Source organism: Anopheles funestus, chromosome 2RL (genome assembly GCF_943734845.2).
Source record: "Anopheles funestus chromosome 2RL, idAnoFuneDA-416_04, whole genome shotgun sequence".
Lineage (NCBI taxonomy): Eukaryota > Metazoa > Arthropoda > Insecta > Diptera > Culicidae > Anopheles > Anopheles funestus.
This window is the reverse complement of record NC_064598.1, coordinates 52,076,608-52,097,289: the sequence shown is the minus strand read 5'-3', so window position 1 is coordinate 52,097,289 and position 20,682 is coordinate 52,076,608. Positions and strand designations below refer to the sequence as shown.

The 20,682-nt window shown below is 42.2% G+C and overlaps 5 protein-coding genes across 6 annotated transcripts; 2 read left to right on the top strand and 3 right to left on the bottom strand.

Moving 5' to 3' along the window:
* Positions 1-619: 619 nt before the first annotated feature.
* LOC125762767 (elongation factor 1-alpha 2) lies at positions 620-8,921 on the bottom strand. Of its 2 annotated transcripts, none has more exons than XM_049425249.1 (4): positions 8,832-8,921; positions 3,479-4,491; positions 3,173-3,378; positions 620-2,271 (listed from the first exon to the last, which is right to left on the bottom strand). In XM_049425249.1, exons 2-4 carry the CDS (start codon positions 4,299-4,301, stop codon positions 1,912-1,914), a joined length of 1,389 nt encoding a protein of 462 aa, XP_049281206.1. In that variant the 5' UTR covers positions 4,302-4,491; positions 8,832-8,921; the 3' UTR covers positions 620-1,911. The 2 variants fall into 2 exon arrangements, with proteins under 2 accessions (XP_049281206.1, XP_049281205.1); XM_049425248.1 differs by lacking the exon at positions 8,832-8,921 and adding an exon at positions 7,904-8,063.
* Positions 8,922-10,089: 1,168 nt separating this feature from the next.
* Positions 10,090-15,261, bottom strand: LOC125762760 (GRIP and coiled-coil domain-containing protein 2). Its single transcript, XM_049425237.1, has 5 exons — positions 15,096-15,261; positions 14,907-15,015; positions 10,685-14,832; positions 10,504-10,612; positions 10,090-10,423 (listed from the first exon to the last, which is right to left on the bottom strand). Exons 1-5 carry the CDS (start codon positions 15,120-15,122, stop codon positions 10,377-10,379), a joined length of 4,440 nt encoding a protein of 1,479 aa, XP_049281194.1. The 5' UTR covers positions 15,123-15,261; the 3' UTR covers positions 10,090-10,376.
* A 34-nt stretch (positions 15,262-15,295) lies between these two features.
* Positions 15,296-16,815, top strand: LOC125762771 (armadillo repeat-containing protein 7). Its single transcript, XM_049425254.1, has 3 exons — positions 15,296-15,676; positions 15,738-15,846; positions 15,927-16,815. The coding sequence occupies exons 1-3, from the start codon at positions 15,620-15,622 to the stop codon at positions 16,358-16,360; spliced, it is 600 nt and encodes a 199-aa protein (XP_049281211.1). The 5' UTR covers positions 15,296-15,619; the 3' UTR covers positions 16,361-16,815.
* Positions 16,816-16,960: 145 nt separating this feature from the next.
* Positions 16,961-17,629, top strand: LOC125762772 (follicle cell protein 3C-1). The gene has a single exon (XM_049425255.1). The coding sequence runs from the start codon at positions 17,028-17,030 to the stop codon at positions 17,583-17,585; it is 558 nt and encodes a 185-aa protein (XP_049281212.1). The 5' UTR covers positions 16,961-17,027; the 3' UTR covers positions 17,586-17,629.
* Positions 17,630-17,640: 11 nt separating this feature from the next.
* Positions 17,641-18,504, bottom strand: LOC125762777 (60S ribosomal protein L44). Its single transcript, XM_049425263.1, has 3 exons — positions 18,381-18,504; positions 17,966-18,139; positions 17,641-17,893 (listed from the first exon to the last, which is right to left on the bottom strand). Exons 1-3 carry the CDS (start codon positions 18,381-18,383, stop codon positions 17,756-17,758), a joined length of 315 nt encoding a protein of 104 aa, XP_049281220.1. The 5' UTR covers positions 18,384-18,504; the 3' UTR covers positions 17,641-17,755.
* Positions 18,505-20,682: the final 2,178 nt, after the last annotated feature.

Below are 20,682 nucleotides of genomic sequence, written 5' to 3'. Positions count from 1 at the left end.
AAATGTTATTTTCTTGTAAGCCTTTTTGAGTTTTATTGATAGCTTCTTAGGGTCCTGGCTTTCATCCTATGTGCTGTCAGTGTTCTGGCTTTTCAAGTGAGTACATTTTGGATTCCACATATACGTTATTCGTTTTTTGTATTGGTTTCTATCCAATCGCAAATACCACATATAGGGAGCGCGTGCGCGCATATTTCCGCTGTTTTGCTCATGCAAGATGTTCGATAGGGCTCCAGGAGCGATAGTCCGAGCGTTGCATGTAACACCTGACCACTGTACCAACATTCATTACACACTGATGTACCGTGTGTGTTTTAGTTGTGGATTCTGTGGAAACAACGTTTTGGCTAGCGTAGCAGCAGGCAGGATGCAGCGGAACGATTTGTTGTTTGTTTGCTTTCTTGCATTTAGGAGGACATCTAATTCATAAATTACAATACAACTTCCACCATTGCAACACGTATGTAGAGTAAGTGCGAAACAGTGCGAAACAAGAGATGAAAAATCATGAAGAAAAAAACAAAAACCAATTCCCTTCCCACCCACACATACACACATGCTCGCACACAAAATGCCGAATGTATCAAAAACATAAAATAACAAAACAAAAGAAACACAGTTTTAGGATCGTAAATGGTCTTTTCTTGTTCATTTTCGCTCATATTTCATGATGCCTGCATAATCTCCATTCGTTGGTGAGTCTTTTTTGGCTTGTTCTCTACTGCGTCTCCTTCGATGTTATCACGACCAACGACGAAAGCCTTTACTAAAAAAAACGTCCATTGCACAAATTAAAATTGCTTCCAGTGTTGCAGCCCTACGACGGAGCGTTTAGTTTGTTTCCGCTTCTGCTTTTTGGTTAAAATGTTTGCATACTTTTGTCTTTTTGTTTTTGTTTTCCTGTGTTTTGCTCCATTTTGTTATGCTCAGGTATCGATTCATGTATTGATGGTGGAATCTAAACCGCTTGTCGGTTATTCATTTCTGATGGTAATGCTAATTACGCCTTGCCTTTTCAAAATATCATCATGATCGTAACGAAGCCAATTGATTGGTTCGAAACTGTACTAACACTACAGTAGCGGTGGCGATCATGTTGCTAATTGCAAGCGCAACGACAACGAAGATGATGCTGTGCACAGGGACGTAGACGGTTGCGATGGTGTCGAGCTGAAGCGAGGCGGCAACGGCGGCATCTTCCATGATGGTGCGGTTTGAGCCGGCATGCCAGCTTCTGCAAACGGTCCCGTCAACGGGCTGCTGCTGCAGCCCTGTTGTTACTGCGACCGTGTTCCAGCCGTTGCCATTTTTCCTCCGAAATGCTTTACGATGGTGGTAAAATAAATTTGTTACCGATGAAAATAGTGACAGTGCGGGTGATGGTTTGAGGGAAGAGCTAAAGCCGGAGCTTTTCACGCTCATTGCAGATGGTGCTCTGTCCGCTGCGCCTTCGCCAATGCCTTTTGGTGTGCGCGTGGCAACGGTTGGAACCGAATTGCCGAATTCGCGCGACAAATGGCTGACGGCACTGTTTCCAAAGGTTGACAAAGATGAGTGTTGTTTTAAATTATTACAATTATAAGTTTTATCAGTATAAGCATGGTTAAGTGGTAGTTTATCGTTAATATTAATTCTTAGATTATTATTTAATAATAATAATAATGAATGATTTTTCTTCAGCCACGCCGTTACCATCACATCATCATCATCCTCTTCGTCATGTACGCGATCAGCATCATCTTCATAATCATCATAATTATTATCTTCTAATAATAACGTAGAGAATTGGATATCCTTTCTTATCGCTGCTACTGCTGCTGCTGCTGCTGCTGCTGTTGTTGTTAGTACTGCTAGCTCATACTCATATTCCTCTGCTTCTACGACTAGTGACGGATGTTGCTGTGTCTCTAGTTATTTCTTCTTCTGGGCCTTTTCGGCGGCCTTCGTTACTTTACCACCCGACGCCTCCTTAAAGTTGACCGACTTGATGACGCCGACCGCCACCGTCTGACGCATGTCACGCACGGCAAAACGGCCGAGCGGCGGGAACTCCTGGAAGCTTTCGACGCACAGCGGCTTGCTTGGCACCAGGTTGACGATGGCCGCATCGCCGGACTTGATCGACTTCGGATTCTCCTCCGTCACCTTGCCGGAACGGCGATCACACTTCTCCTTGATTTCCGCAAACTTGCACGCGATGTGAGCGGTGTGGCAATCGAGCACTGGCGTGTAGCCATTGCAAATCTGACCCGGGTGATTCAGCACGATGACCTGGGATGGAGGCGAGAGAGATAAGATGAAGTTTAACATTTTGTCTTTATTACAAGCCGAACGTATCCGTATCTCTAGAGTTGATTAGATTGTTTTTTTTTGCGTTCGTGAAGGACGATCAAGCCGCCTTGTTTGATTGGAGTTTTAAATGAAGCTACAAATAAATCGCGTCATGTGCAAATGAAGATAACCGTGAAATATGAACGGTCAAAGTATACGACTAAACACCAACAAATTTTTAAAAGAAGAACTTATCAGTAACTAAAACGTCACGCAAGTGCGAAAGATTCTTCTTCATAACGCCTAGGCCGGATCACGCAGAAAATGTAAGCTCCACGCGCTTTGCAAAAGATTCGCCAGGAAACCCAGACAAAAAGTAGCCAATTCAGTGTTAGCTACATCCATCTTGACTTCACTTAAGCCAAATCAAGGCATGACCTGAACCGAGGACAATATCAAAACATTGATAAGCGGAGATGATAAAGACATTATGAAATCATTTCTTCTGTCTCCGGGAAGGCTTATTCGTTGCAGGAAGCATATGTTGGTAGCATTGAAGGACGACCACGTTGCGACTAACTCGTACGATCGTCGAACGTTCACACCCGCTTGTTCACTCTAGCATGGTTTTAAACGATATTTCTGTCCACGATGTGTGCGCTGTATGCGTCAATGGACTTTGGATTTTCTTTTTCTTCTGTTCAGAAACAGTTTGTACATAGGCAAATTGCGTTTCACGAGACAGAGAAAAATTGCTTCCAAAATTAGACACCCACCCAAATTTTGGTGTTAACGTTTCTAATTGAAAATGGACATAGTGCCCATTTGTTTGTATTAGTTGTATACCCATATCTTGGTAGAATATCATACAAAACAATAACTCAACCAATGTTTTTCTTACCTGAGCAGTGAAATCGGCAGCACCCTTTGGCGGACTAGCCTTGGAGTCACCGGCAACATAACCACGGCGCAACTCCTTCACCGACACGTTCTTAACGTTGAAGCCAACGTTGTCGCCGGGCAGAGCTTCGGACAGTGCCTCGTGGTGCATTTCGACCGACTTTACCTCAGTGGTGATGTTGACTGGGGCGAATACAACCACCATACCTTGTTGGAAGATAGAGAAAGCAACAGGAACATAACGTTAAAAAGTTGCGAACTGAGATTCCCTGCAGCACGAACAGCGCATCGAATGTTTGAAACTTACCTGGCTTCAGGACGCCGGTTTCAACACGACCGACCGGTACTGTACCGATACCACCGATTTTGTAGACGTCCTGCAGCGGCAGACGGAGTGGCTTGTCGGTGGGGCGCGACGGCGGCAGAATGTTGTCCAGGGCTTCGATGAGCGTCTTGCCCTCAGCCTTGCCTTCCTTGCGCTCGACGGCCCATCCCTTGAACCACGGCATCTTGTCCGACGGTTCGAGCATGTTGTCCCCGTGCCAGCCCGAGATCGGCACGAACGCAACCGAAGCCGGATTGTAACCGATCTTCTTGATGTACGAAGACACCTCCTTCTTGATTTCCTCGTAACGTGCCTCATGGTACGGCGGATCGGTCGAGTCCATCTTGTTCACGCCGACGATCAGCTGCTTTACGCCGAGTGTGAACGCCAGCAGGGCGTGTTCGCGCGTCTGACCGTTCTTGGAGATACCGGCCTCGAACTCGCCAGTACCGGCGGCAACAATCAGCACGGCACAGTCAGCCTGCGACGTACCGGTGATCATGTTCTTGATGAAATCGCGATGGCCAGGAGCGTCGATGATCGTCACGTAATACTTGGACGTTTCGAACTTCCACAGGGCGATATCGATCGTGATACCACGCTCACGCTCTGCCTTCAGCTTATCCAGCACCCAGGCATACTTGAACGAGCCCTTGCCCATCTCCTGCGCTTCCTTCTCGAACTTCTCGATCGTACGCTTGTCGATACCACCGCACTTGTAGATCAGATGGCCGGTAGTGGTCGACTTGCCGGAGTCGACGTGACCGATGACGACGATGTTAATATGAGTCTTCTCCTTACCCATCCTGTTGCTGCTTTCGTTCCTGGTGGCTCAAAACAAAACGATAGAATCCAACTAAAACTTAATCTCTCTCGCACTCTCTAAACGCTTCGGTATTTCTTTAGCGATATCCAATTTCTTGTGCTTTGTCTTGATGATGCCGGTGGGGGGACACTTCTCAAACGCTCGCTCACTCGTACGATTTGCCGAAAATCTGCAATTTTATTGATGAAATAACACAAAAAAAACAATTTATTATTTATCGACTATCGAAATTTATCGAAACAAACAACTATTTTTTAATATGTATATTTTATTTCTTATGTCCCCAATGCTTGTTGTTTCCCCTCTGTAATCGAACCTTTTCTTCTCGTTCACATTTGATGTGCTTAAACCGGGCAGTTATTTGCTTGGACTGGACCATCAGTATCCAACAGATGTAAGACATGAGGATTACGTGAAAGATCCTCATTTTTGTCTTGTTATCAATAATAAACACTAGTGCACATACACACACTAGAACCGACAACGTATTGCTGATGGGTTTCCCTGTAGCCACTGAATCCCTTCAAGCATTCCAGGATGGCAATTACAACGAGGATTTCAGCTATCCAGCAGAGAGTCAAAAGAGTACAACACCACTGTGGTATAACACGTCGCACCGTCGCTTTGACTGACCAATTGTAGACTGATCGCGATCATCGCTGACTGTCTCTTGATATGGGTCCGTCCGAAAAACGCATTCATCGGTTTTGCGGTTGCTCCCTATCTCAACACAAGCATATGCGTAAAAATCTGACGAAGTGAGAGTTTAAAAAAAGATGCCTTTGAAACTGCCGAATGATAGACAAGATGTTGCGTTATTGCTTTCCACTGTGTGCGTTCAATCGGGGACATCTTCAACAAAGTGATAACTATTTTAGCGCCATTATTATTTTAATGAATAGAAAAAATGAATTTTTTATTTAGGTAATGATCTTTCTAAACAAATATTGACTGATGATCAAAAATAAATTTATATTTTTGTAGACTTTTATAAAAAAAATTACAACCGCCATTCATATATAGTAAAAAATCATATGGCCTAAAATAAAGCCGTACCAGAATCATTAAAATGAATCGAATTAAAAATTATAATCAAATAATAATATAAATTAAAAATAAATTAATAGATGTTCAGTTCAGTTCAGTTAGTATAATATATTAATAAATGTTTCAGTTAGCTAATAAAAATTAGATAATAAAATTGTGAATAAATGGTTCAGTTAGTAACAAGAACTCGAATGAAATGTTAAGATCATAAACAAATCTGACTAATCAATCGAACATCTCTTCAAGATGTAGAATAAAAAAAAGAAATTACATTCATACTTTTCTTCAGTACTAGCCGGAATCATCCATTTCATTGTGTGTTAGGACGTCTAAAAGAAATACTTATATTTGGCAAAGCTTATCTTTTTTCCGAACCACGCTGGCCGCTTATCTCGTTGAGATGGGTCTATTGACGTTTTTTTGTTTAATCATCTTCCAAATTCTGCTGTTGTGCGTAAACTTGGATTGTTTACTACAGTTGAATGGGGTTTTCAGCCAAATTCAAGATTATTAACCTCACACTTTAATGATGGTAGCCCTGAAGTGTTACCAGTTGTGACCGGTTCTATGCAATGTGACAAGCTCCAAGAAACTGATGCTTTTATATCATGCGAACGAGTCTAAAAACAGTATACTTTGATCAATATTAGCCATATTGAATACTATCAATATTATTGCTACTTTCTACTTTCACTTCAATGAAGTGATTTGTATTAGCATATGTATGCAACTCCATCATCGAAATGAAATAATTTTACATTTAAGGTTTCTGCAACAACTACATCTGGTCTACGCTTTTATGCAACCTGAGTGTATTCGAATATAATAAACATGATTAGAAACTTTGTTCTCTGAACCAGAAAGCATAAGGATGAAATACAACCGAACGATTGAAAGTGATGTAAAATAAAACGTATAGCTCACATCCTTGTTAGATGAATGTGTGCAGAATCAGCTTTTAATGTAGGAAAAACAAAACTTTCTCACTCTCTCACTCTCACACACTTGTATCTCCAGTAAGGTAATATAAATCGATACTCAACATTGCCTTCCCTGAATATTTCCTAACGAGTCAATTTCTCTTACCCACGATGGAGGCGCCCAGTGCTGCACAATTTAACGTGACTGTACAATTTTATGGTTGGGTTTTCAATATGATAAGGATGTTTTTAGCAAAGGTATCGAACGATGGAATGTGCTGCAAGCCACGGGATTGATTTGAATGCCACTTTCCTCCTGACCCAGCCAGCAGGAAAAGAGTTGGTGGAGGTCGTGACCGATGGACAAAACAGCGGAAACACATTCTGGAAGACGCTCATGCGCACGGGCCTGACGTGTGGGAGAATGAATTTTCTTAAGGCTCCGGAATAATACTCTATACGGAAAATGTTTCCTGTTATTGTAAACTTTTTTAGGTATGATGCTATAAAGCATCCTAAACTAAAACTTTACAGAAATATTGTATCGCTGTCTCATCTTTTCGCTACACAAAAGTTTTCAATAATTAATGCACAATTGTATAGAGAGATAACCAATAGGAACTCTCAACAGAAGCCAGCGCCATCTATGTGGAGCGCTATTCAAAGGAGGATGTTGGAGATGTTAAGCAGAGCCACAGTAAGTACAGGAATTTTCCCAAATTAAATAGTGAAGATAATTACTTAATAAATATCGTGCGCCTATACTATTAAACATTCTACAATCCTATTATTAGTGACAGAATTTAGCCGGCTTTTTTTCAAATCCCTGAGAGACTGTATCCCGGTGATGTGAGAGAGAGCTGTGATGTGATTTTACCACCCGGTGGTTATTGATTTTCGGTCCCTACATACCTTCAACTACGGTATGTTATAAATTGAGCGGTTTTCAGCCTACCCCGTGTGGTATGTATCCAAGTCAGCCATGTTTTCTAAATCCCCGAGCCCACTCCAAGGTTGCTTTGTAAAATCTCCAATCAATAAAACTAACACGAAAATGATAGAAAATAATAAATCTATCAAAATTCGATACCAATTCGATGCAATTAAAATCTACACCTATCTAACTGGGAAAGGATTGATGGGGAAAAGGGTTGATTCCACAACGACATTGATTTTCCCCAGCCTCAACTTCAAACCATCCTATCCCAGCAGCAGACGGCAGATACTGCTCAAACCGGTAGACATCTTGCTTTTTCACAGTGCGTTCATAGTTTGACGAAAGACGGCTAAAACCGTCGTCCGTCATTCTATGCGCCCTTCGCACGAGAAACCGGCCACCGCTTTGCTTCGTTTCGCACACTTCTGTCTACCGATTGCAATTCGCGTACCAAGAGACATTGTCTCCCGTGTTGCCGTGACATGTCGGTATAAATATAGAAAAGCACATTTTCTGCTCATCGGCCACGAGGTAGCAGCGGTTTGCAAAAACCTAACCTAAGATTTTTCATCGGCAGAACGAATATCGTCTTTAGCGGGACCGCCGTGGCGTTGGCTACGTGGTTTTGTGCAAATCTGCAACTAATAGGTTGGCTATAAATTTTAACTATTACTTACAGATTGTAGTCTTTTCGGTACACAATCGCTAAGGTCAATTGCACACACGGATGCAAACACACACAGGCAAACTCTCCTAGCAAGTTGGATACACTTGAAAAAGGACGAAACTGCACCAGCGCACGTTCGCTTTCGATACTAGCGGCGAAATGAGCTGCTGGGCTCCAGCCGAGGTATTCACAAGTTTTCCTCTTCGCTGAGCAATTTGCAAGGTTAGATAGTGCTTTCCTGCTCGCACGTACGCACGCAGCCAGTGCTTGTGGGTCGGTTTCTCTACAACGCCTAGCTATCCTTTTCTACCATTTCACGTTGCCCGGCACGCCAGAAGAAGGTTTGCAATGGATTTCCTGGTGTCTAGATGTTTCCTCGATCGGTATGTACGGCTGAACTAAATACGTCAAATGCGACGATAGAATTAGTTTTCACACAGTATGCCATGCATTTCATTTCCCAAGTTTGCTCGGACAAAAAATCCACCATCGCTAGGTGTGCACTCGAGCTGTAGCAATTACTCAGAAAATCAGTTCTCTCTCGATCGAATAGGAAAAAAAAGTTTTTATGCTGCAGCAGGTACGAAATTAGCAGCTGCCCTTCACACTTAATTTCCTTTTAAAAAGTTATGTGAAAATTTTTGGAAAATCCAGCTACACTTAAACTGCTGCCGGCCGAAGTATGGCACAGTGCCATCGACACCACCAGGTCGGAGAACTCGTGCCGGTATTGCAACATGTACCGCAACACCACGTTTTCACAAGGTTTCAACAATTTGCATACTGAAAACTACGATGGCACTGTGCGTTTTTCATTTCACCATTGAAAGTACAATCCAATTGCCGGTAGGGCCCCATCGGTCGATGCGTTTAGTGGATGATTTTCCAGAAATTTTCACACAATTTTGCAAGAGCACACAGAAAAACGTTCCACTTACCACGAGCACAAAGGAGTGAAAGGCCGAATTTTCACTTCACTTTCAGAACATGCGCGACCAACGTGACGAATGAACGGTCCCCACCGGGTGAGTAAAATTAGCGTTCATCCTGCGAATTCATCTTCGCTCCCGAGCCGCACATTAGGGCGAAGTACGTTCAAAACCATTTTTGCTGTTTGAATGATCAGACAGCGTGTGTTTTGGAATTTGCTAGCTCTGCATTCTACAACTGCATCTGTACTAAATGCATTTAAACAACACTTGAGTATATTTTCATTTTAAAATTAAAATTGTAAACAATTATATGTACCTAGTGGTTAATAACAATTCGTTTACTAAACGTTGCTGAATCATAATGATATTTACTTACATACGTCACGGGATACACCCGAATTTTACCTTAATTTATCCTTAACATTTAAATTTTTAACACGATAAAATTTTACTGAGAATTACTTTAAAATTTACATTAATTAAACCTTGCTTCGGTCGAGAAAACGGAGTTCATTTGCACGCAGTTCGATCCCGTGCAATTTCCCTTGGTTTGGAAACCGGTGACCACTGTCTTCTTTTAGCGCCCCAACGCTTTGCATAGAAACGAGACAGCACAAGCAACGCGCATCAGCCAGACAGATAAAGTGCTATGTATTATTCGAATGAGCGGATCTTCTTCTAGCATTCCCATCTTCTCCGCACATCGATGGGATAAACATCGTGGCGGTGAAGAGGCCGATAAAATCGCGCATGTTTTGCTCACCACCTGAACTGCGCCGCACGGCCACTCAGTCCACGCTCAGCATCAATCCCCCGTGTGTAAAAGGAAATGGATGAATCTCGTTTTCGCACTTGCCAATTTTGCTGCTGAGCATTTTCATTCACGAGACAGAACCGTTCACTGGTCCGCAGGGTTCTGCCGTTTTGCCATCCCGTAGTGGAAATGAATGTGCGTCTAGCATGAACGCACACTGAAATTGCTTCTTTCCGTTAAAGTAACAGACGGAGATGAGCGCATCTGTTGTTTTTTCTAGTTTATATATCGTTTACGATTAGGTTTATTGCATTTTTAAGGAATTCTGCAGCTCCACTGCCACTGTGCAACATCTATTTGCAATTGAGATTTAACATAGTGTAATATACAGTATTATACAAATATAGTAAGTGTTTTTTTCCTATATCAAGGTCACAAGCTTCTTTCACCGAACTTTCAGGACTATCAAACGAAAACAATATTACAATTAACGTTACCATATTACTCAAACCCGTTGAAAACTATAAAAACAACCTGTTCGGTTTATTCGTTAGTATTGATCGGTGCACAATAGCAGATTAAGAATGTATGTATGAATATAATTGTAAAGGATACTTTTTTAATTTGCTAAATCCGGACGGGAAGACCGATGGAAAAATATTCCAATCGATTGGCAGTGACGTATGCACTGCGTAGGAACTATCTAACTTGTGTACGGGAAAAACGTTAGAAGCTAGGCGTAAAACTTTACCGCTTAAACCAGGAATGAAATAGATAAAGGCATATTTGACGTACTACTAACTCCACAGTAAGCCCGTCCAACCGCGGGCACTAGGATCAGAACCTGCCGAAAGAGAACAAATGTGTTATTAAAGACAGCATCATATATGTATCATGGTGTATTTGCTCGTTACTGATTCATACCTTTGGCAACGTTCTGCAATTTTTGTGTTTCCTCAGGACTAAGCTTAAGTATCGTGTTTAAAACGGGCACCAACCTTGACCGCTCGTCTCCATTATTTAACGTTACAAACTATTCATAGAAAGTAAAACAAATGATGAAAAATTATGCAGGTAAGGGATGATCTCCTGTTTAGATATTTACCTTAAATATCACATTTTTCAAATACTCCGAATTGTGTACATGGGCCTCCCGTTCAATGGATCGTTGCTGCCGACGGACCTCCTCCTTCAGCAGCTCATTCAGCTCCGTTAACTTGGCAAGATCTTGTTCCGCTTCCGCTAACACTGCGGTCAAATGTCGCACTCTACTTTCCTGCTTGCTGAGTTGTTCCTTCGTATGCTGCAGCTCAATCGTTGGCGATGAATCCCTGGCAAACTGCTGGTCACTCTCACCGTCTGCCTGTAAGATAGAGGCCGCATCTTCGAACGAAGTGTTTAACAATTCATCCAATGGCATAACATCGCGACTGTTGCGTCCTCGTGCCGTCGTAGAAGCCGAAGACAGCTTGCGTCTAAATGTGCCAACATTTCCAGTTGCCAAGCTAGTACTCTCCGAACCTTCGCCATCTTCCCTTTCCATTAGCAGTAGGTTAATGCGTTGCTCATCGGTAAATGCTGCACGGTTCGCGCTACTTCCCGGTATCATTGAAAGATTGTTATTGTTTACAAAATTGCTTCTACCTTCTGCGCCTGTAAAACTGTCCGCTGATACCTCTGATCGGTGACGTGCGGTTTTCTGCACCTGTTCCATTTCCCGGGTATGGGTTTCCTGCAGTTCTTCGAGCTGCTTTTTGTAACACTGAACGAGTGTTTCATGCTGAATGCGTTGAGTTTTCAGTGCTTCCTGGTGCTCCGAATTTACTTTGCGCGATTCTTCCATCAATAATTCATTGTGTAGCCGGCTTTCCTCAAGCAAACCCAGCAGCTCCTTGCAGCGGTTCTGCGTGCGGTCTCTTTCGTGTTTGAACTCCTCATTACTTTTTGATAAATCAGTTGTTTGTTTTAATAGTCCTTGCTGTTTGTTTTCTACAGCATCGAGCGATCTTCGCAATTGATTTAATTCTTCCTCCAGCTCCTTCTCCCGGCTGCTGTCCTTGTTTTGGTTCTGTCGCAACACGGACTGAGCGCGAATTTTGTAACTAGCAAACTCAGTTCGAATGTCGTCCAATTCTTGCTGTTTTCCGTTCATTTCTTTGCGCAATTCACTTAGCTCATTTTCTATGGTTACGTTTTGTTTAAGCAACGCATTCTTTTCCATTTCCAATGAGCCACAAGTCTTCTGCTTGTCCGCCGCAACCTGTTCTAACTCAATGCGATTATTTTCTACCTTCTGCTTCAAACGATCCTGCTCGTCCCGCAGTTCTTCCAGCTGCCCGGTGAGCTCCATACGTTGATGTTCGCTTTGGCGCAGCTTTCCCTGCTGGATGTCCACTTCTTGCTTTAGCTCACGGGAATGTTTTTGCTGTGATTCTAAACTTTCCTCCAGGATGGTTAGCTGCTGTTTAAGGCTTTTCATCGAATTTTCCTGTGCATTGATCGTTTCTTCCAACTCTTTCACTAGCGTTTTCTTCGATTCCAGCTTACTATTAAGCTCGGCCAGTGAGCGCTCGTACGCTTCCATCTCAAGTGTTAACAAATTCGCTTTCTTAACTGCCAGTTTCGATCGTTCCAGTTCGGATTTCAGTTCCTTCTGTTGTTCCATGGTATCGGTTAGTTCTTTTTCCTTTGTTTTGAGGCTTGTTTTTAAACGTTGATTTTCAGCATCAATTTCTTTCTTTGCCAGTTGAAATGCTTCTTTTTCACGCTTTAGATTTTGAATTTGCGTTTGATATTCTCTTATAGCTGTTTCTAGTGTACTTCGATCTTTACTGGCGCCTTCCACATCTTTCTGCACCTGCTCTAATGTTGACAATTCGATCGACTTTTGTTCCAATTCTTCGCGCAATTTAACCATTTCTTGTGTGGTGCTATCGAGTTGATCATGCAATCGATCATTTTCTGTTTGCAGTGTTTGTAAATTCTTGGTAACTGTTTGCAGCGAAGTATCAGCACCAGCCATCGCGGTAGAAGATTCTTTTTCGTATTTCTGCAGTAGTACCGTCTGTTCCGACACCTTCTTTTTTAGTTTCACCGCCAACGAGCGTAATTTGATGTATTTCTCTTCGAAACTTTCATCGATCTCTCGCAGTCGTGCGACGTCTTCTACGCGCGAAATTGTGGAAGTCGACATTACGTCGCTCTGCGCATCAAAACTAATGTTCGACCGGTTCATTGCAGTCGCCAGTTCGTCACGTTGCCGCTCAAGCTCTGTCTCCTTTTCGGTTAGCAGCTTTTGCAGTTGCTCGATTTGTAACTTCAACGGCTCTACCTCGACTGTTTCGGTGCGGGACAGCTTGTCTTGTAGTTCGGCAATTTTTGAAAGCTGCAAATTAATCACTTCCCCTCTATCTTTTAGCATTTCGTTAATCTCCTTCAGCTCTGAAAGCAATTCGCCGTTCTCTGTTTTTAACCGATCACAATTACCACTTAGTGTTGCAATACGTTCTTCTAGCTGTTGTCCAACTTGCGATTCATTAATTTTCTGTTCATCTTGCTGTACAAGTTTGGTCTTCAATTCTTCTAATGTATGCTCGGTACTTTCCTTCTCACGTTCCAATTCAACGATTTTATCATTTTTCTCCTTCAGATCGCACGACAACTGTTTACTTATGGCTTCGTTCTCTATACGAGCTTGGTTTACTTCGTCTTGCAAGCGATTCTTTTCGGAACTAAGCTCTTCCAATTCCAACTTTCTAGATTCGGACTCCCGTTCCAAGAGCTCGCAACGATCCACGGCTTGCTTCGACTTCACGACACTTTTCTGGAGTTTTTCTGCCAGTTGAGCTAATTGCGCTTCTAGATTTTGATTTTCCACTACTAATTTTTGCACAATCTGCTGGTTTTCCTCCACCATCCTCGAGGATTGGTTCTGTAAATCAGCTTCCAGTGATGCTATTTGTTTTGTCAGATTTGCATTTTCCGTCTCCATGTTAAGCATTTTTTGTGTTGTATCATTTAATTGCACTTGGATTGCTTCCGATTTGCCATCACTTTCCACAGACATCAGAGACAAATTTTCACGAAGACGATTTTTCTCCTTATCCGATTCCTCTAATTGATTTTGTAAACAGGAAACATTAGCTTGCAAAGATTCCTGTATCTTCTTGTAATGTTCTACTTGTTCTATTTGGTTTTGCAGTTCTTCTCGCACTTGCTTGGCTTGTTCGTCCAACATGTTAGCTTCTTTTACGTGCTGATCTAGTTGTGCACTGATTCGCTGTTGCGATTCCTTACTTTCTCTTAAAATGTCTTCTTGCGACTGAAGCTTTGCTTGCAAATCGTGAACAGTCTGATTGGATGTTTCAAGGACTTTGCGAAGACTTTCCTTCTCGTCGTAATCGGTTTGCAATTTACGTTCATATGCTGACAATTCTTCACGCTTGCCGTCTTCTATCGATGCAATTATAGAATTCAAACGATCTATTTCTGCTCGCAGTTCTTCACGTGCTTTACCATCCGTAGCACCATTGCTGTCCGTATGATCACTGTCAGAAACCGTACAATTTCCCAATTGTCGTGTTAGATCTGATATTTTTTGCTCTAGATTTGCATTTCCCTCCTGCAGTTCTTTTTGTAGTACTTCGTGACGTCCAATCTCCTCATGCAGATCACTTTTTTGTAGCTCGAGCACACGTATCTTTTCAAACAAAACATTCGATGCGTTCACCAAATCTTTTTGCCACTTTGGCACCTGTTCAGCATACTCCTTCACAGTTTTGAGTAAAATCTTACGGTCCGACTTCAGCAGTAGCAGCTTTGCGTTGATTTCTTGCACTTTCGCTTTGTAAAGCTTTAGCTTTCGAATCAATTTTTCTTCCCTTGGTGTTGTGGTTGAATCGCCCAGCACTTTTTGGCTGCCTTTCACCTTTATCAACTCTTGCTCTAGAGCTATCCGTTCCTTTTCGAGATTTGAGTTTTCTTCTTGAAGTTCGTTAAAACGCTCCAGCTTATCTTTCAGCTGCTCCACCTCCGTTTGCAATGCTTCAGCTTTGTTTTTTTCGTTGGTAAGCTGAACATTTAGCTTTGCAAGTTGCTTTTCTAATTCATCCACTTTCATTGTTGCCTGCAACTTTTGATCCATGTAGGAATCGGCAACTTCTTGCATCGCTTTGATGCATTCCTTGTCAGCATTTTTCTGAGTTTCAAAATGGTCCAGCTGCTCTTTGAGACGCCGGTTCTCCTCTTGACACTCTACAATGGAAAATATTGATTAAAACTGACCTGCAAAGCACAACACAGCGTAAAGTAATTATATTTTGTTTTACCATCTTTCGCTTGTTTGGCCTTTTGTGCAATACCCAGCAGACCTTTACATTTCTTCACCAGATCTTCCCTGCTCAGATTATCGAACGGGCTAGCCTTCCGTGCAGAATCCTACGAAATAGAGGTCACCGAGCATATATTATTGCATGACATCAGCAAGTGAGTAAATATCCCAAATCCAAAATTATCACCTGATCCGAGCCTTGACTGTTGTTCATGATTCCGGTAATTAGGTACGATTGACAGCAGGAAGGTTCACAGCTTAATTACTACTCCTTTTGCAAGGCATGGTGCAACAGCAAAAGTACCAAGATAAGGCTGAAAATACTATTGAATGTACGTGCTACGCTATCAAGAATATAAAATTGCGTTTGCAGAATTTGCCAACTTTATTATTTAGATTACAATGACAATTACGTGTCAAACATATGGAAGATGTCAGACTGAAAAAGGAAAGAAATAGTGAACACAAACGAACGATCGCGTGGATGTCATTGCAAAATTAGCATCTTTAGGATAATCCTATGTAAAGGATAATAATCGTAATGTAAAAAAGTGCGTTCCTTTATATTTGTTTCATTGTGTAATCTCATGAAACGATTTCTTATTGCCAATTTGTGCTGCAACATTGAGGAAATCTTTGTCTGGAATATTCGCATGCTGTAGTTTTGTTCATGGGTGTATTGTCGTTTCTTCATCGACGTCATACTGTGCTATGTTTTGTAAACATTGGAGACTTGCAACAAAACACTCCTCCCGGTACGAGTTTGCGGTGAGATACAAAAATTCGTCTTTTCAGTCTTTTTTAACGTTTCCTTTTATACGTTTTCTAGATGTTCAGTACTCAGGAGCGTTTAAAACGACGGACTCCTGCTGGAGGCATAAATCGCAAGACATATCTGTGTTTGCTTGTAGATGAGTATTATGAAACATCGAACATAGGTAGACGGTCGGGCCACTATTACTTCTGTTTAATCTCTTGATCTTACATCACGAATGTTATTTTCACTATCTGATTTTAGAAGCTCAGCAACAAGTAACGGCAAATCTAGCAAATTTTGCATACGACCCAATCAACTGGACATTTTTGCGTGAAGCAAAAGCGCACGAACTTTTTTACGAAATTGTTCAACAATCGTTACAAGGAGTAGTGGACCGTTTTCTAGTTCTACACGCAATCGTAGGACTAGCAAACATTTCTCTTGATCCAGTTATTGCAGAATACATCGAGCGAAGTAACGGTCTTGAACAGCTGCGAGCGTTGTTGGTAAAATATCAGACAGATTGCGAGATAGTTTGTAATGCGTTGACGTGTTGTTCTTTTCTGTTGAATGACAACAGAACTTTGTTGCTGAAGCAAGACAAGTGTTTATTAAGTCTGTTGGAAAATTTAAAACAGTCGAAGAACTCCAGAATTGCAAATCTTGCAACGATATTGGCAGAAGATCTTAGCTAGAGCAATGCATTGCTTAAAATTAGTAAGACTGATCAGCACCACAACCACCAAAGTTCAACCTGCTGTAGGTACTGTGTTTAGTTTGTCGAGAACATTTCGTGAATCCGACGTACAACAGTTTGTGGCACTAACCGGTGATAGCAATCCAATCCATGTAACAGACGTACCTGACCTCAAAGAACAAATCTTCGTAAATGGAGCCTTCCTGAATGGTGTCATTGCTGGCATAATCGGTACTCACTTTCCGGGATTTGTGGTGACGACGCAGAACTTTCGTTTCCCAAACCGATGCCATTTGGACAGAGAAGTCCACTTCAGCGTAAAGGTAGAAGAATTGCGGAAAATTGTAACTGTTTCGTATGAAAGCAAACAAAACGGTATCGTTGTTTTCGAAGGTCACGCAAAACTGTTTGCCGTGCGGAAATGAAAATAAACTATGTTCAACAGAAATGATAACATTTGTTTGCTGTATGCAACTTATTGTTTCGAAAATGCTTGACAAAAAGCTTATAAACAAAATTATGAAGTGAATGGTAATGGTAGGGGTGTGCCATTTTACTGCAACTGCAAACCAAACAAACTTTCTCTTGAGCGTCAAATGTAAAATAGTCTTAGACTCAACGAATGACTTCACGATTAGTTATTCAACCAACAGTTACCGTTCAAAATGCACACCTTAAGGAAAAGTTTCTGCATTTTGGTGATACTTATCATCGCCGCTCTTGTACGCACGGCTACAGGTGGAAAATACTCCAGATTTCGATTAACCGACGTCCAACGAAATTCAGTCAACAATGTACCGTGTACATGTGCCATCTTCCTTACCGGTCAGTTCAATCGTTTCAACCGTACGGAACAACCGAAAGGCAACCCTGGAATTCAGCTGGAGCTGATGCAACATTTCCCCTGTACGGCATCCGGCAACAAGCAGTGCTCGAACAAATGTTTGGATTCCATCGTGAAACATCTTCCAAACTCTCAGAATGTCATTTGTCCCACCATCGACCGAGACTGTTTCCGTGAGCGAGCCTATTTGTTTTACCAAAACTGTGCTCCCCGATGGGTGAACAGCAATCTGTCGGCTGGAAAAGAATTCTGCTGCCAGAACGATAAGCCAATGCGATGCAACCTGATGGCGGAGCTTATACGACAATCGTTGCGCGAAAACGACACCAACAACACTACCAGCACCAGTTCCGATGAACAAAACGTATCAAACCGGTGATATATTGTGCGGCAATTGAATAAATACGGTACATGCACTAACCAGACCAAGTGTCGTGTTGTTCCTCACTTCATTCCTTGCTCGTCGCGGAATCACACGCCGGGAAGGACTGAAACTTTATTCCAGATGTTTTCTTTTCGCACAAACAATGCACATTCCAGGGCTAAAACTTAGAACTGGATCATCTGTCCCTTGCGCTTCTTGTCTCCGCCCAGCTCGAAATGTTTGCAACGCTTCAGTGGGGTCTGTTTGCGGTACTTACACTCGACGCATTCCATACGCAGGACGATTTTCTTGGTGGTCTTAGCCTGTGCGAAAGAAAAAGCACACCGCACAGTGTGAGCAGAAGTTCGTTGCCGCACAATAAGTACACTACTTACCTTCTTCCTGAAGATGGGCTTGGTTTGACCACCGAAACCTTTCTGTTTACGGTCGTAACGGCGACGACCCTGTGAAGCCTGCCGTTCCTTAGACTTCTTGTACTGTGTCACCTTGTGCACACGGTGAACCTTGCACTTTTTGCAGTACGTGCGGCGCTGCTTCGGTACGTTTACCTGAAAGATAAAGGGACTATTTAGTGGCCATTTCAGATGAACAAAAACATAACCTTAGAATCCATCCATTGCACGGATTAATGCAGTAAACACTGCTAGTGTTGCTACAGTTTTACATCATTTATGAATGTAATTTCCTGAACACCACTTTCAGCACAAAGCCTGTCGATGTCGTATCGGGTTTGTGCAATTGAAAGATCGTCAGCTACGCAAAATAACGCAAAAATAATCCATCACGTACCATATTGAATGTTCTCGTCGATTCAGTCACAAACGAAAAGAGGAAGCACAGCGCAAGCGGTAAACGTCAAACCACGAACGACAGCTGATGACAGCATGCCAATTTCCGGCACAATGACTAACAAGAAAATAAATACTCATTGGTTTGTTTTCAAGCAAGAGCAGAAAATATGACTCGAATACATTTTCGAACATAAAGAAATTTGAACTTTGAAGGATTCGTTACAAAATTAGCTATTAATTATTTTACTCTTTTTATGTTCTAATTCAATTCAACTGTTATCTTCTCGATCAATGATTTAGCGATGGAAGTTTTCCATCTCTTTTTTCCATAAATATGAGACTTTCAATCAGTTTCAGCTTTTATAAAACACTTTTGGCTTAGATAAAGACGTTTTTTACTTAGTTGACGATAAAAACATTTTGACAGAAAGCACATTTTAAGTATTTTGGGTCTTAACCTACATTGAAAAACATTTGATTTTATGTGATCTGAAAGACCTAAACGTCCACTGTCGTACCTGTATGTTGTAGACACGATACATCAGAAATAGTAAAACAGATCGGCTATTTCGTTAAATCATACATTACCGGTTGTATTATCTAAATAACTCTATTTTAAAGCCTTATACATTTCAGGCATGTATGTCCGTCGGTACTTGTGTCTGTGATTTTTTGTTGCTAAATGATTTTTTTTCAACACCAGTCAGCAAATCATTTTATTTAAATATCGGTTAAATGGATTTATAAGTACCCTCTCATCGGTGACACTAAAATGCTAGCCAAACGATAATCATTACACAATCGAAGGGTGAAACCTGGTTCAAAGTACTATTCCCATTATCCAAACATTTTAAACATGTAGTGTCTTCCTTTCCGGTTTGACCGATTTTACACGAACCCGTGCAGCCCGGGGTGTTGGCGTCAGAAGAGTGAATGTCGTCTGACACCGCATCAAATAACCATAAGACCACCTTTAGTGCCGACTCATTACCGTAATGTCCTCCGTTGGTGGTAATCGTCAACTGTTGGTAAGCAATAACTGCGACTGTCCGTGTGTCCTGTTCTTCTTTTCAACCGAATGTTTTCTCCCATCACACGGCTGTATTTTGCATTTGTGCATTTTGCTCGGTGCACAAATATACCCTTTGCAGCCGATCGTTCGTCCATGCGCTCCGTTTCCTTTTTGGAGGACAATCACGTACTCCTTTTCAGCGGTCGATGCCACTGCCACAGTGTCGAGAGTTCCTTGGCAAATCGTACGCAAAACTGTGCGTCTTCTTCGCACATAAATTGTCATTTTATAGTTTTGATTCGAGTAGAAATTTGGTTTTTTTTATTTACCAAACATACCGCAATCACCCTCTCAATACCGTGCCGCAATGATCGTACCACTTTTCCACTCATATTTTCCTGCTTGTTTGTGCCGGACATTCTCCGAACCGACTGGCCCTTTCCTTGCCCTTCCCCCCACCATGCCCTTCACTTGCCACTCAGTTGGCCAGTTGGATTACATTAAATTTTACTCTTTTTTTTTCTTCACCTCTCATCTCCGTCATACACCGCTCATCGGTGCGAATTGGTACGGAACCGAATGAAAGAGTTGCACTGGGAATGGACAATACGAGAGTGGCGAAAGAATGGTCGTCCTTACTCGAGCCCATCCAGCGGGTATCATTGCCACCCCGATTCCTGTGGCCTCCAAAAGGAGGAAGAAAAAAAAACCGCACACCCAACCGGTGTGGAGCTCGAGCTGAGGCTCGAGTAGAGGGAAAAATAAATAAAATAAAACTTACCCCTCTTCAAATGATACTTCATCCCTGGGCCCACTTCTGGGAAACGGTCTCTGACGCAACAGAATCACCTCTTATCATGTAGTGGGTTCTCGGTTCTCGGTTTCCCTCGCCTGGTTCCCTGATTCCGTTGATTCCGTTGTTTATTTTATTATTTCCCTCCCCACTTGGATTCCGTTCCTGTGTGCGTGTGTGCGTGTGTGTGTATGTGTGTGAAACGTACCACCTTCTCCTCCGTTTCCTTGGGAGATCTTCCGAGGGTGCGCCACTGCAACTGCTTTCCTTCCAGCTGCGAAAGATCTCATCCCTGCAGCAGTTGTAATCTTAACGTCCGCTGGCAGTGATTCGATTGCGACTTACGCATTAATTTGCAACATCGCTTACACACTCGGTTACAAGCGTTTGTTTGCTGGAAGGAATCATTTGCTGATTGTCCCATGTTTTTGTATGCCCTTCCTCCTCCGGGGTGTATGATCCCGAGCAGCAAGACAAGGTGACCAACAGTTTTTG

What these genes read in the sequence shown, in the direction of transcription:
- LOC125762767 (XM_049425249.1), bottom strand. Translation starts at nt 4,301, where the DNA reads ATGGGTAAGGAGAAGACTCATATTAACATCGTCGTCATCGGTCACGTC. An exon ending in AACCGGCGTCCTGAAGCCAG is followed by an intron (nt 3,379 to 3,478) that starts GTAAGTTTCAAA and finishes TCTTCCAACAAG; the next exon opens with GTATGGTGGTTGTATTCGCC. An exon ending in CTGCCGATTTCACTGCTCAG is followed by an intron (nt 2,272 to 3,172) that starts GTAAGAAAAACA and finishes CCTCCATCCCAG; the next exon opens with GTCATCGTGCTGAATCACCC.
- LOC125762760 (XM_049425237.1), bottom strand. Translation starts at nt 15,122, where the DNA reads ATGAACAACAGTCAAGGCTCGGATCAG. An exon ending in ACAGTCAAGGCTCGGATCAG is followed by an intron (nt 15,016 to 15,095) that starts GTGATAATTTTG and finishes TCTATTTCGTAG; the next exon opens with GATTCTGCACGGAAGGCTAG. An exon ending in TGAAAAATGTGATATTTAAG is followed by an intron (nt 10,613 to 10,684) that starts GTAAATATCTAA and finishes TTCTATGAATAG; the next exon opens with TTTGTAACGTTAAATAATGG.
- LOC125762771 (XM_049425254.1), top strand. Translation starts at nt 15,620, where the DNA reads ATGTTTTGTAAACATTGGAGACTTGCAACAAAACACTCCTCCCGGTAC. An exon ending in CCTCCCGGTACGAGTTTGCG is followed by an intron (nt 15,677 to 15,737) that starts GTGAGATACAAA and finishes TACGTTTTCTAG; the next exon opens with ATGTTCAGTACTCAGGAGCG. An exon ending in TTATGAAACATCGAACATAG is followed by an intron (nt 15,847 to 15,926) that starts GTAGACGGTCGG and finishes ATCTGATTTTAG; the next exon opens with AAGCTCAGCAACAAGTAACG.
- LOC125762772 (XM_049425255.1), top strand. Translation starts at nt 17,028, where the DNA reads ATGCACACCTTAAGGAAAAGTTTCTGCATTTTGGTGATACTTATCATC.
- LOC125762777 (XM_049425263.1), bottom strand. An exon ending in AGCCCATCTTCAGGAAGAAG is followed by an intron (nt 17,894 to 17,965) that starts GTAAGTAGTGTA and finishes TCTTTCGCACAG; the next exon opens with GCTAAGACCACCAAGAAAAT.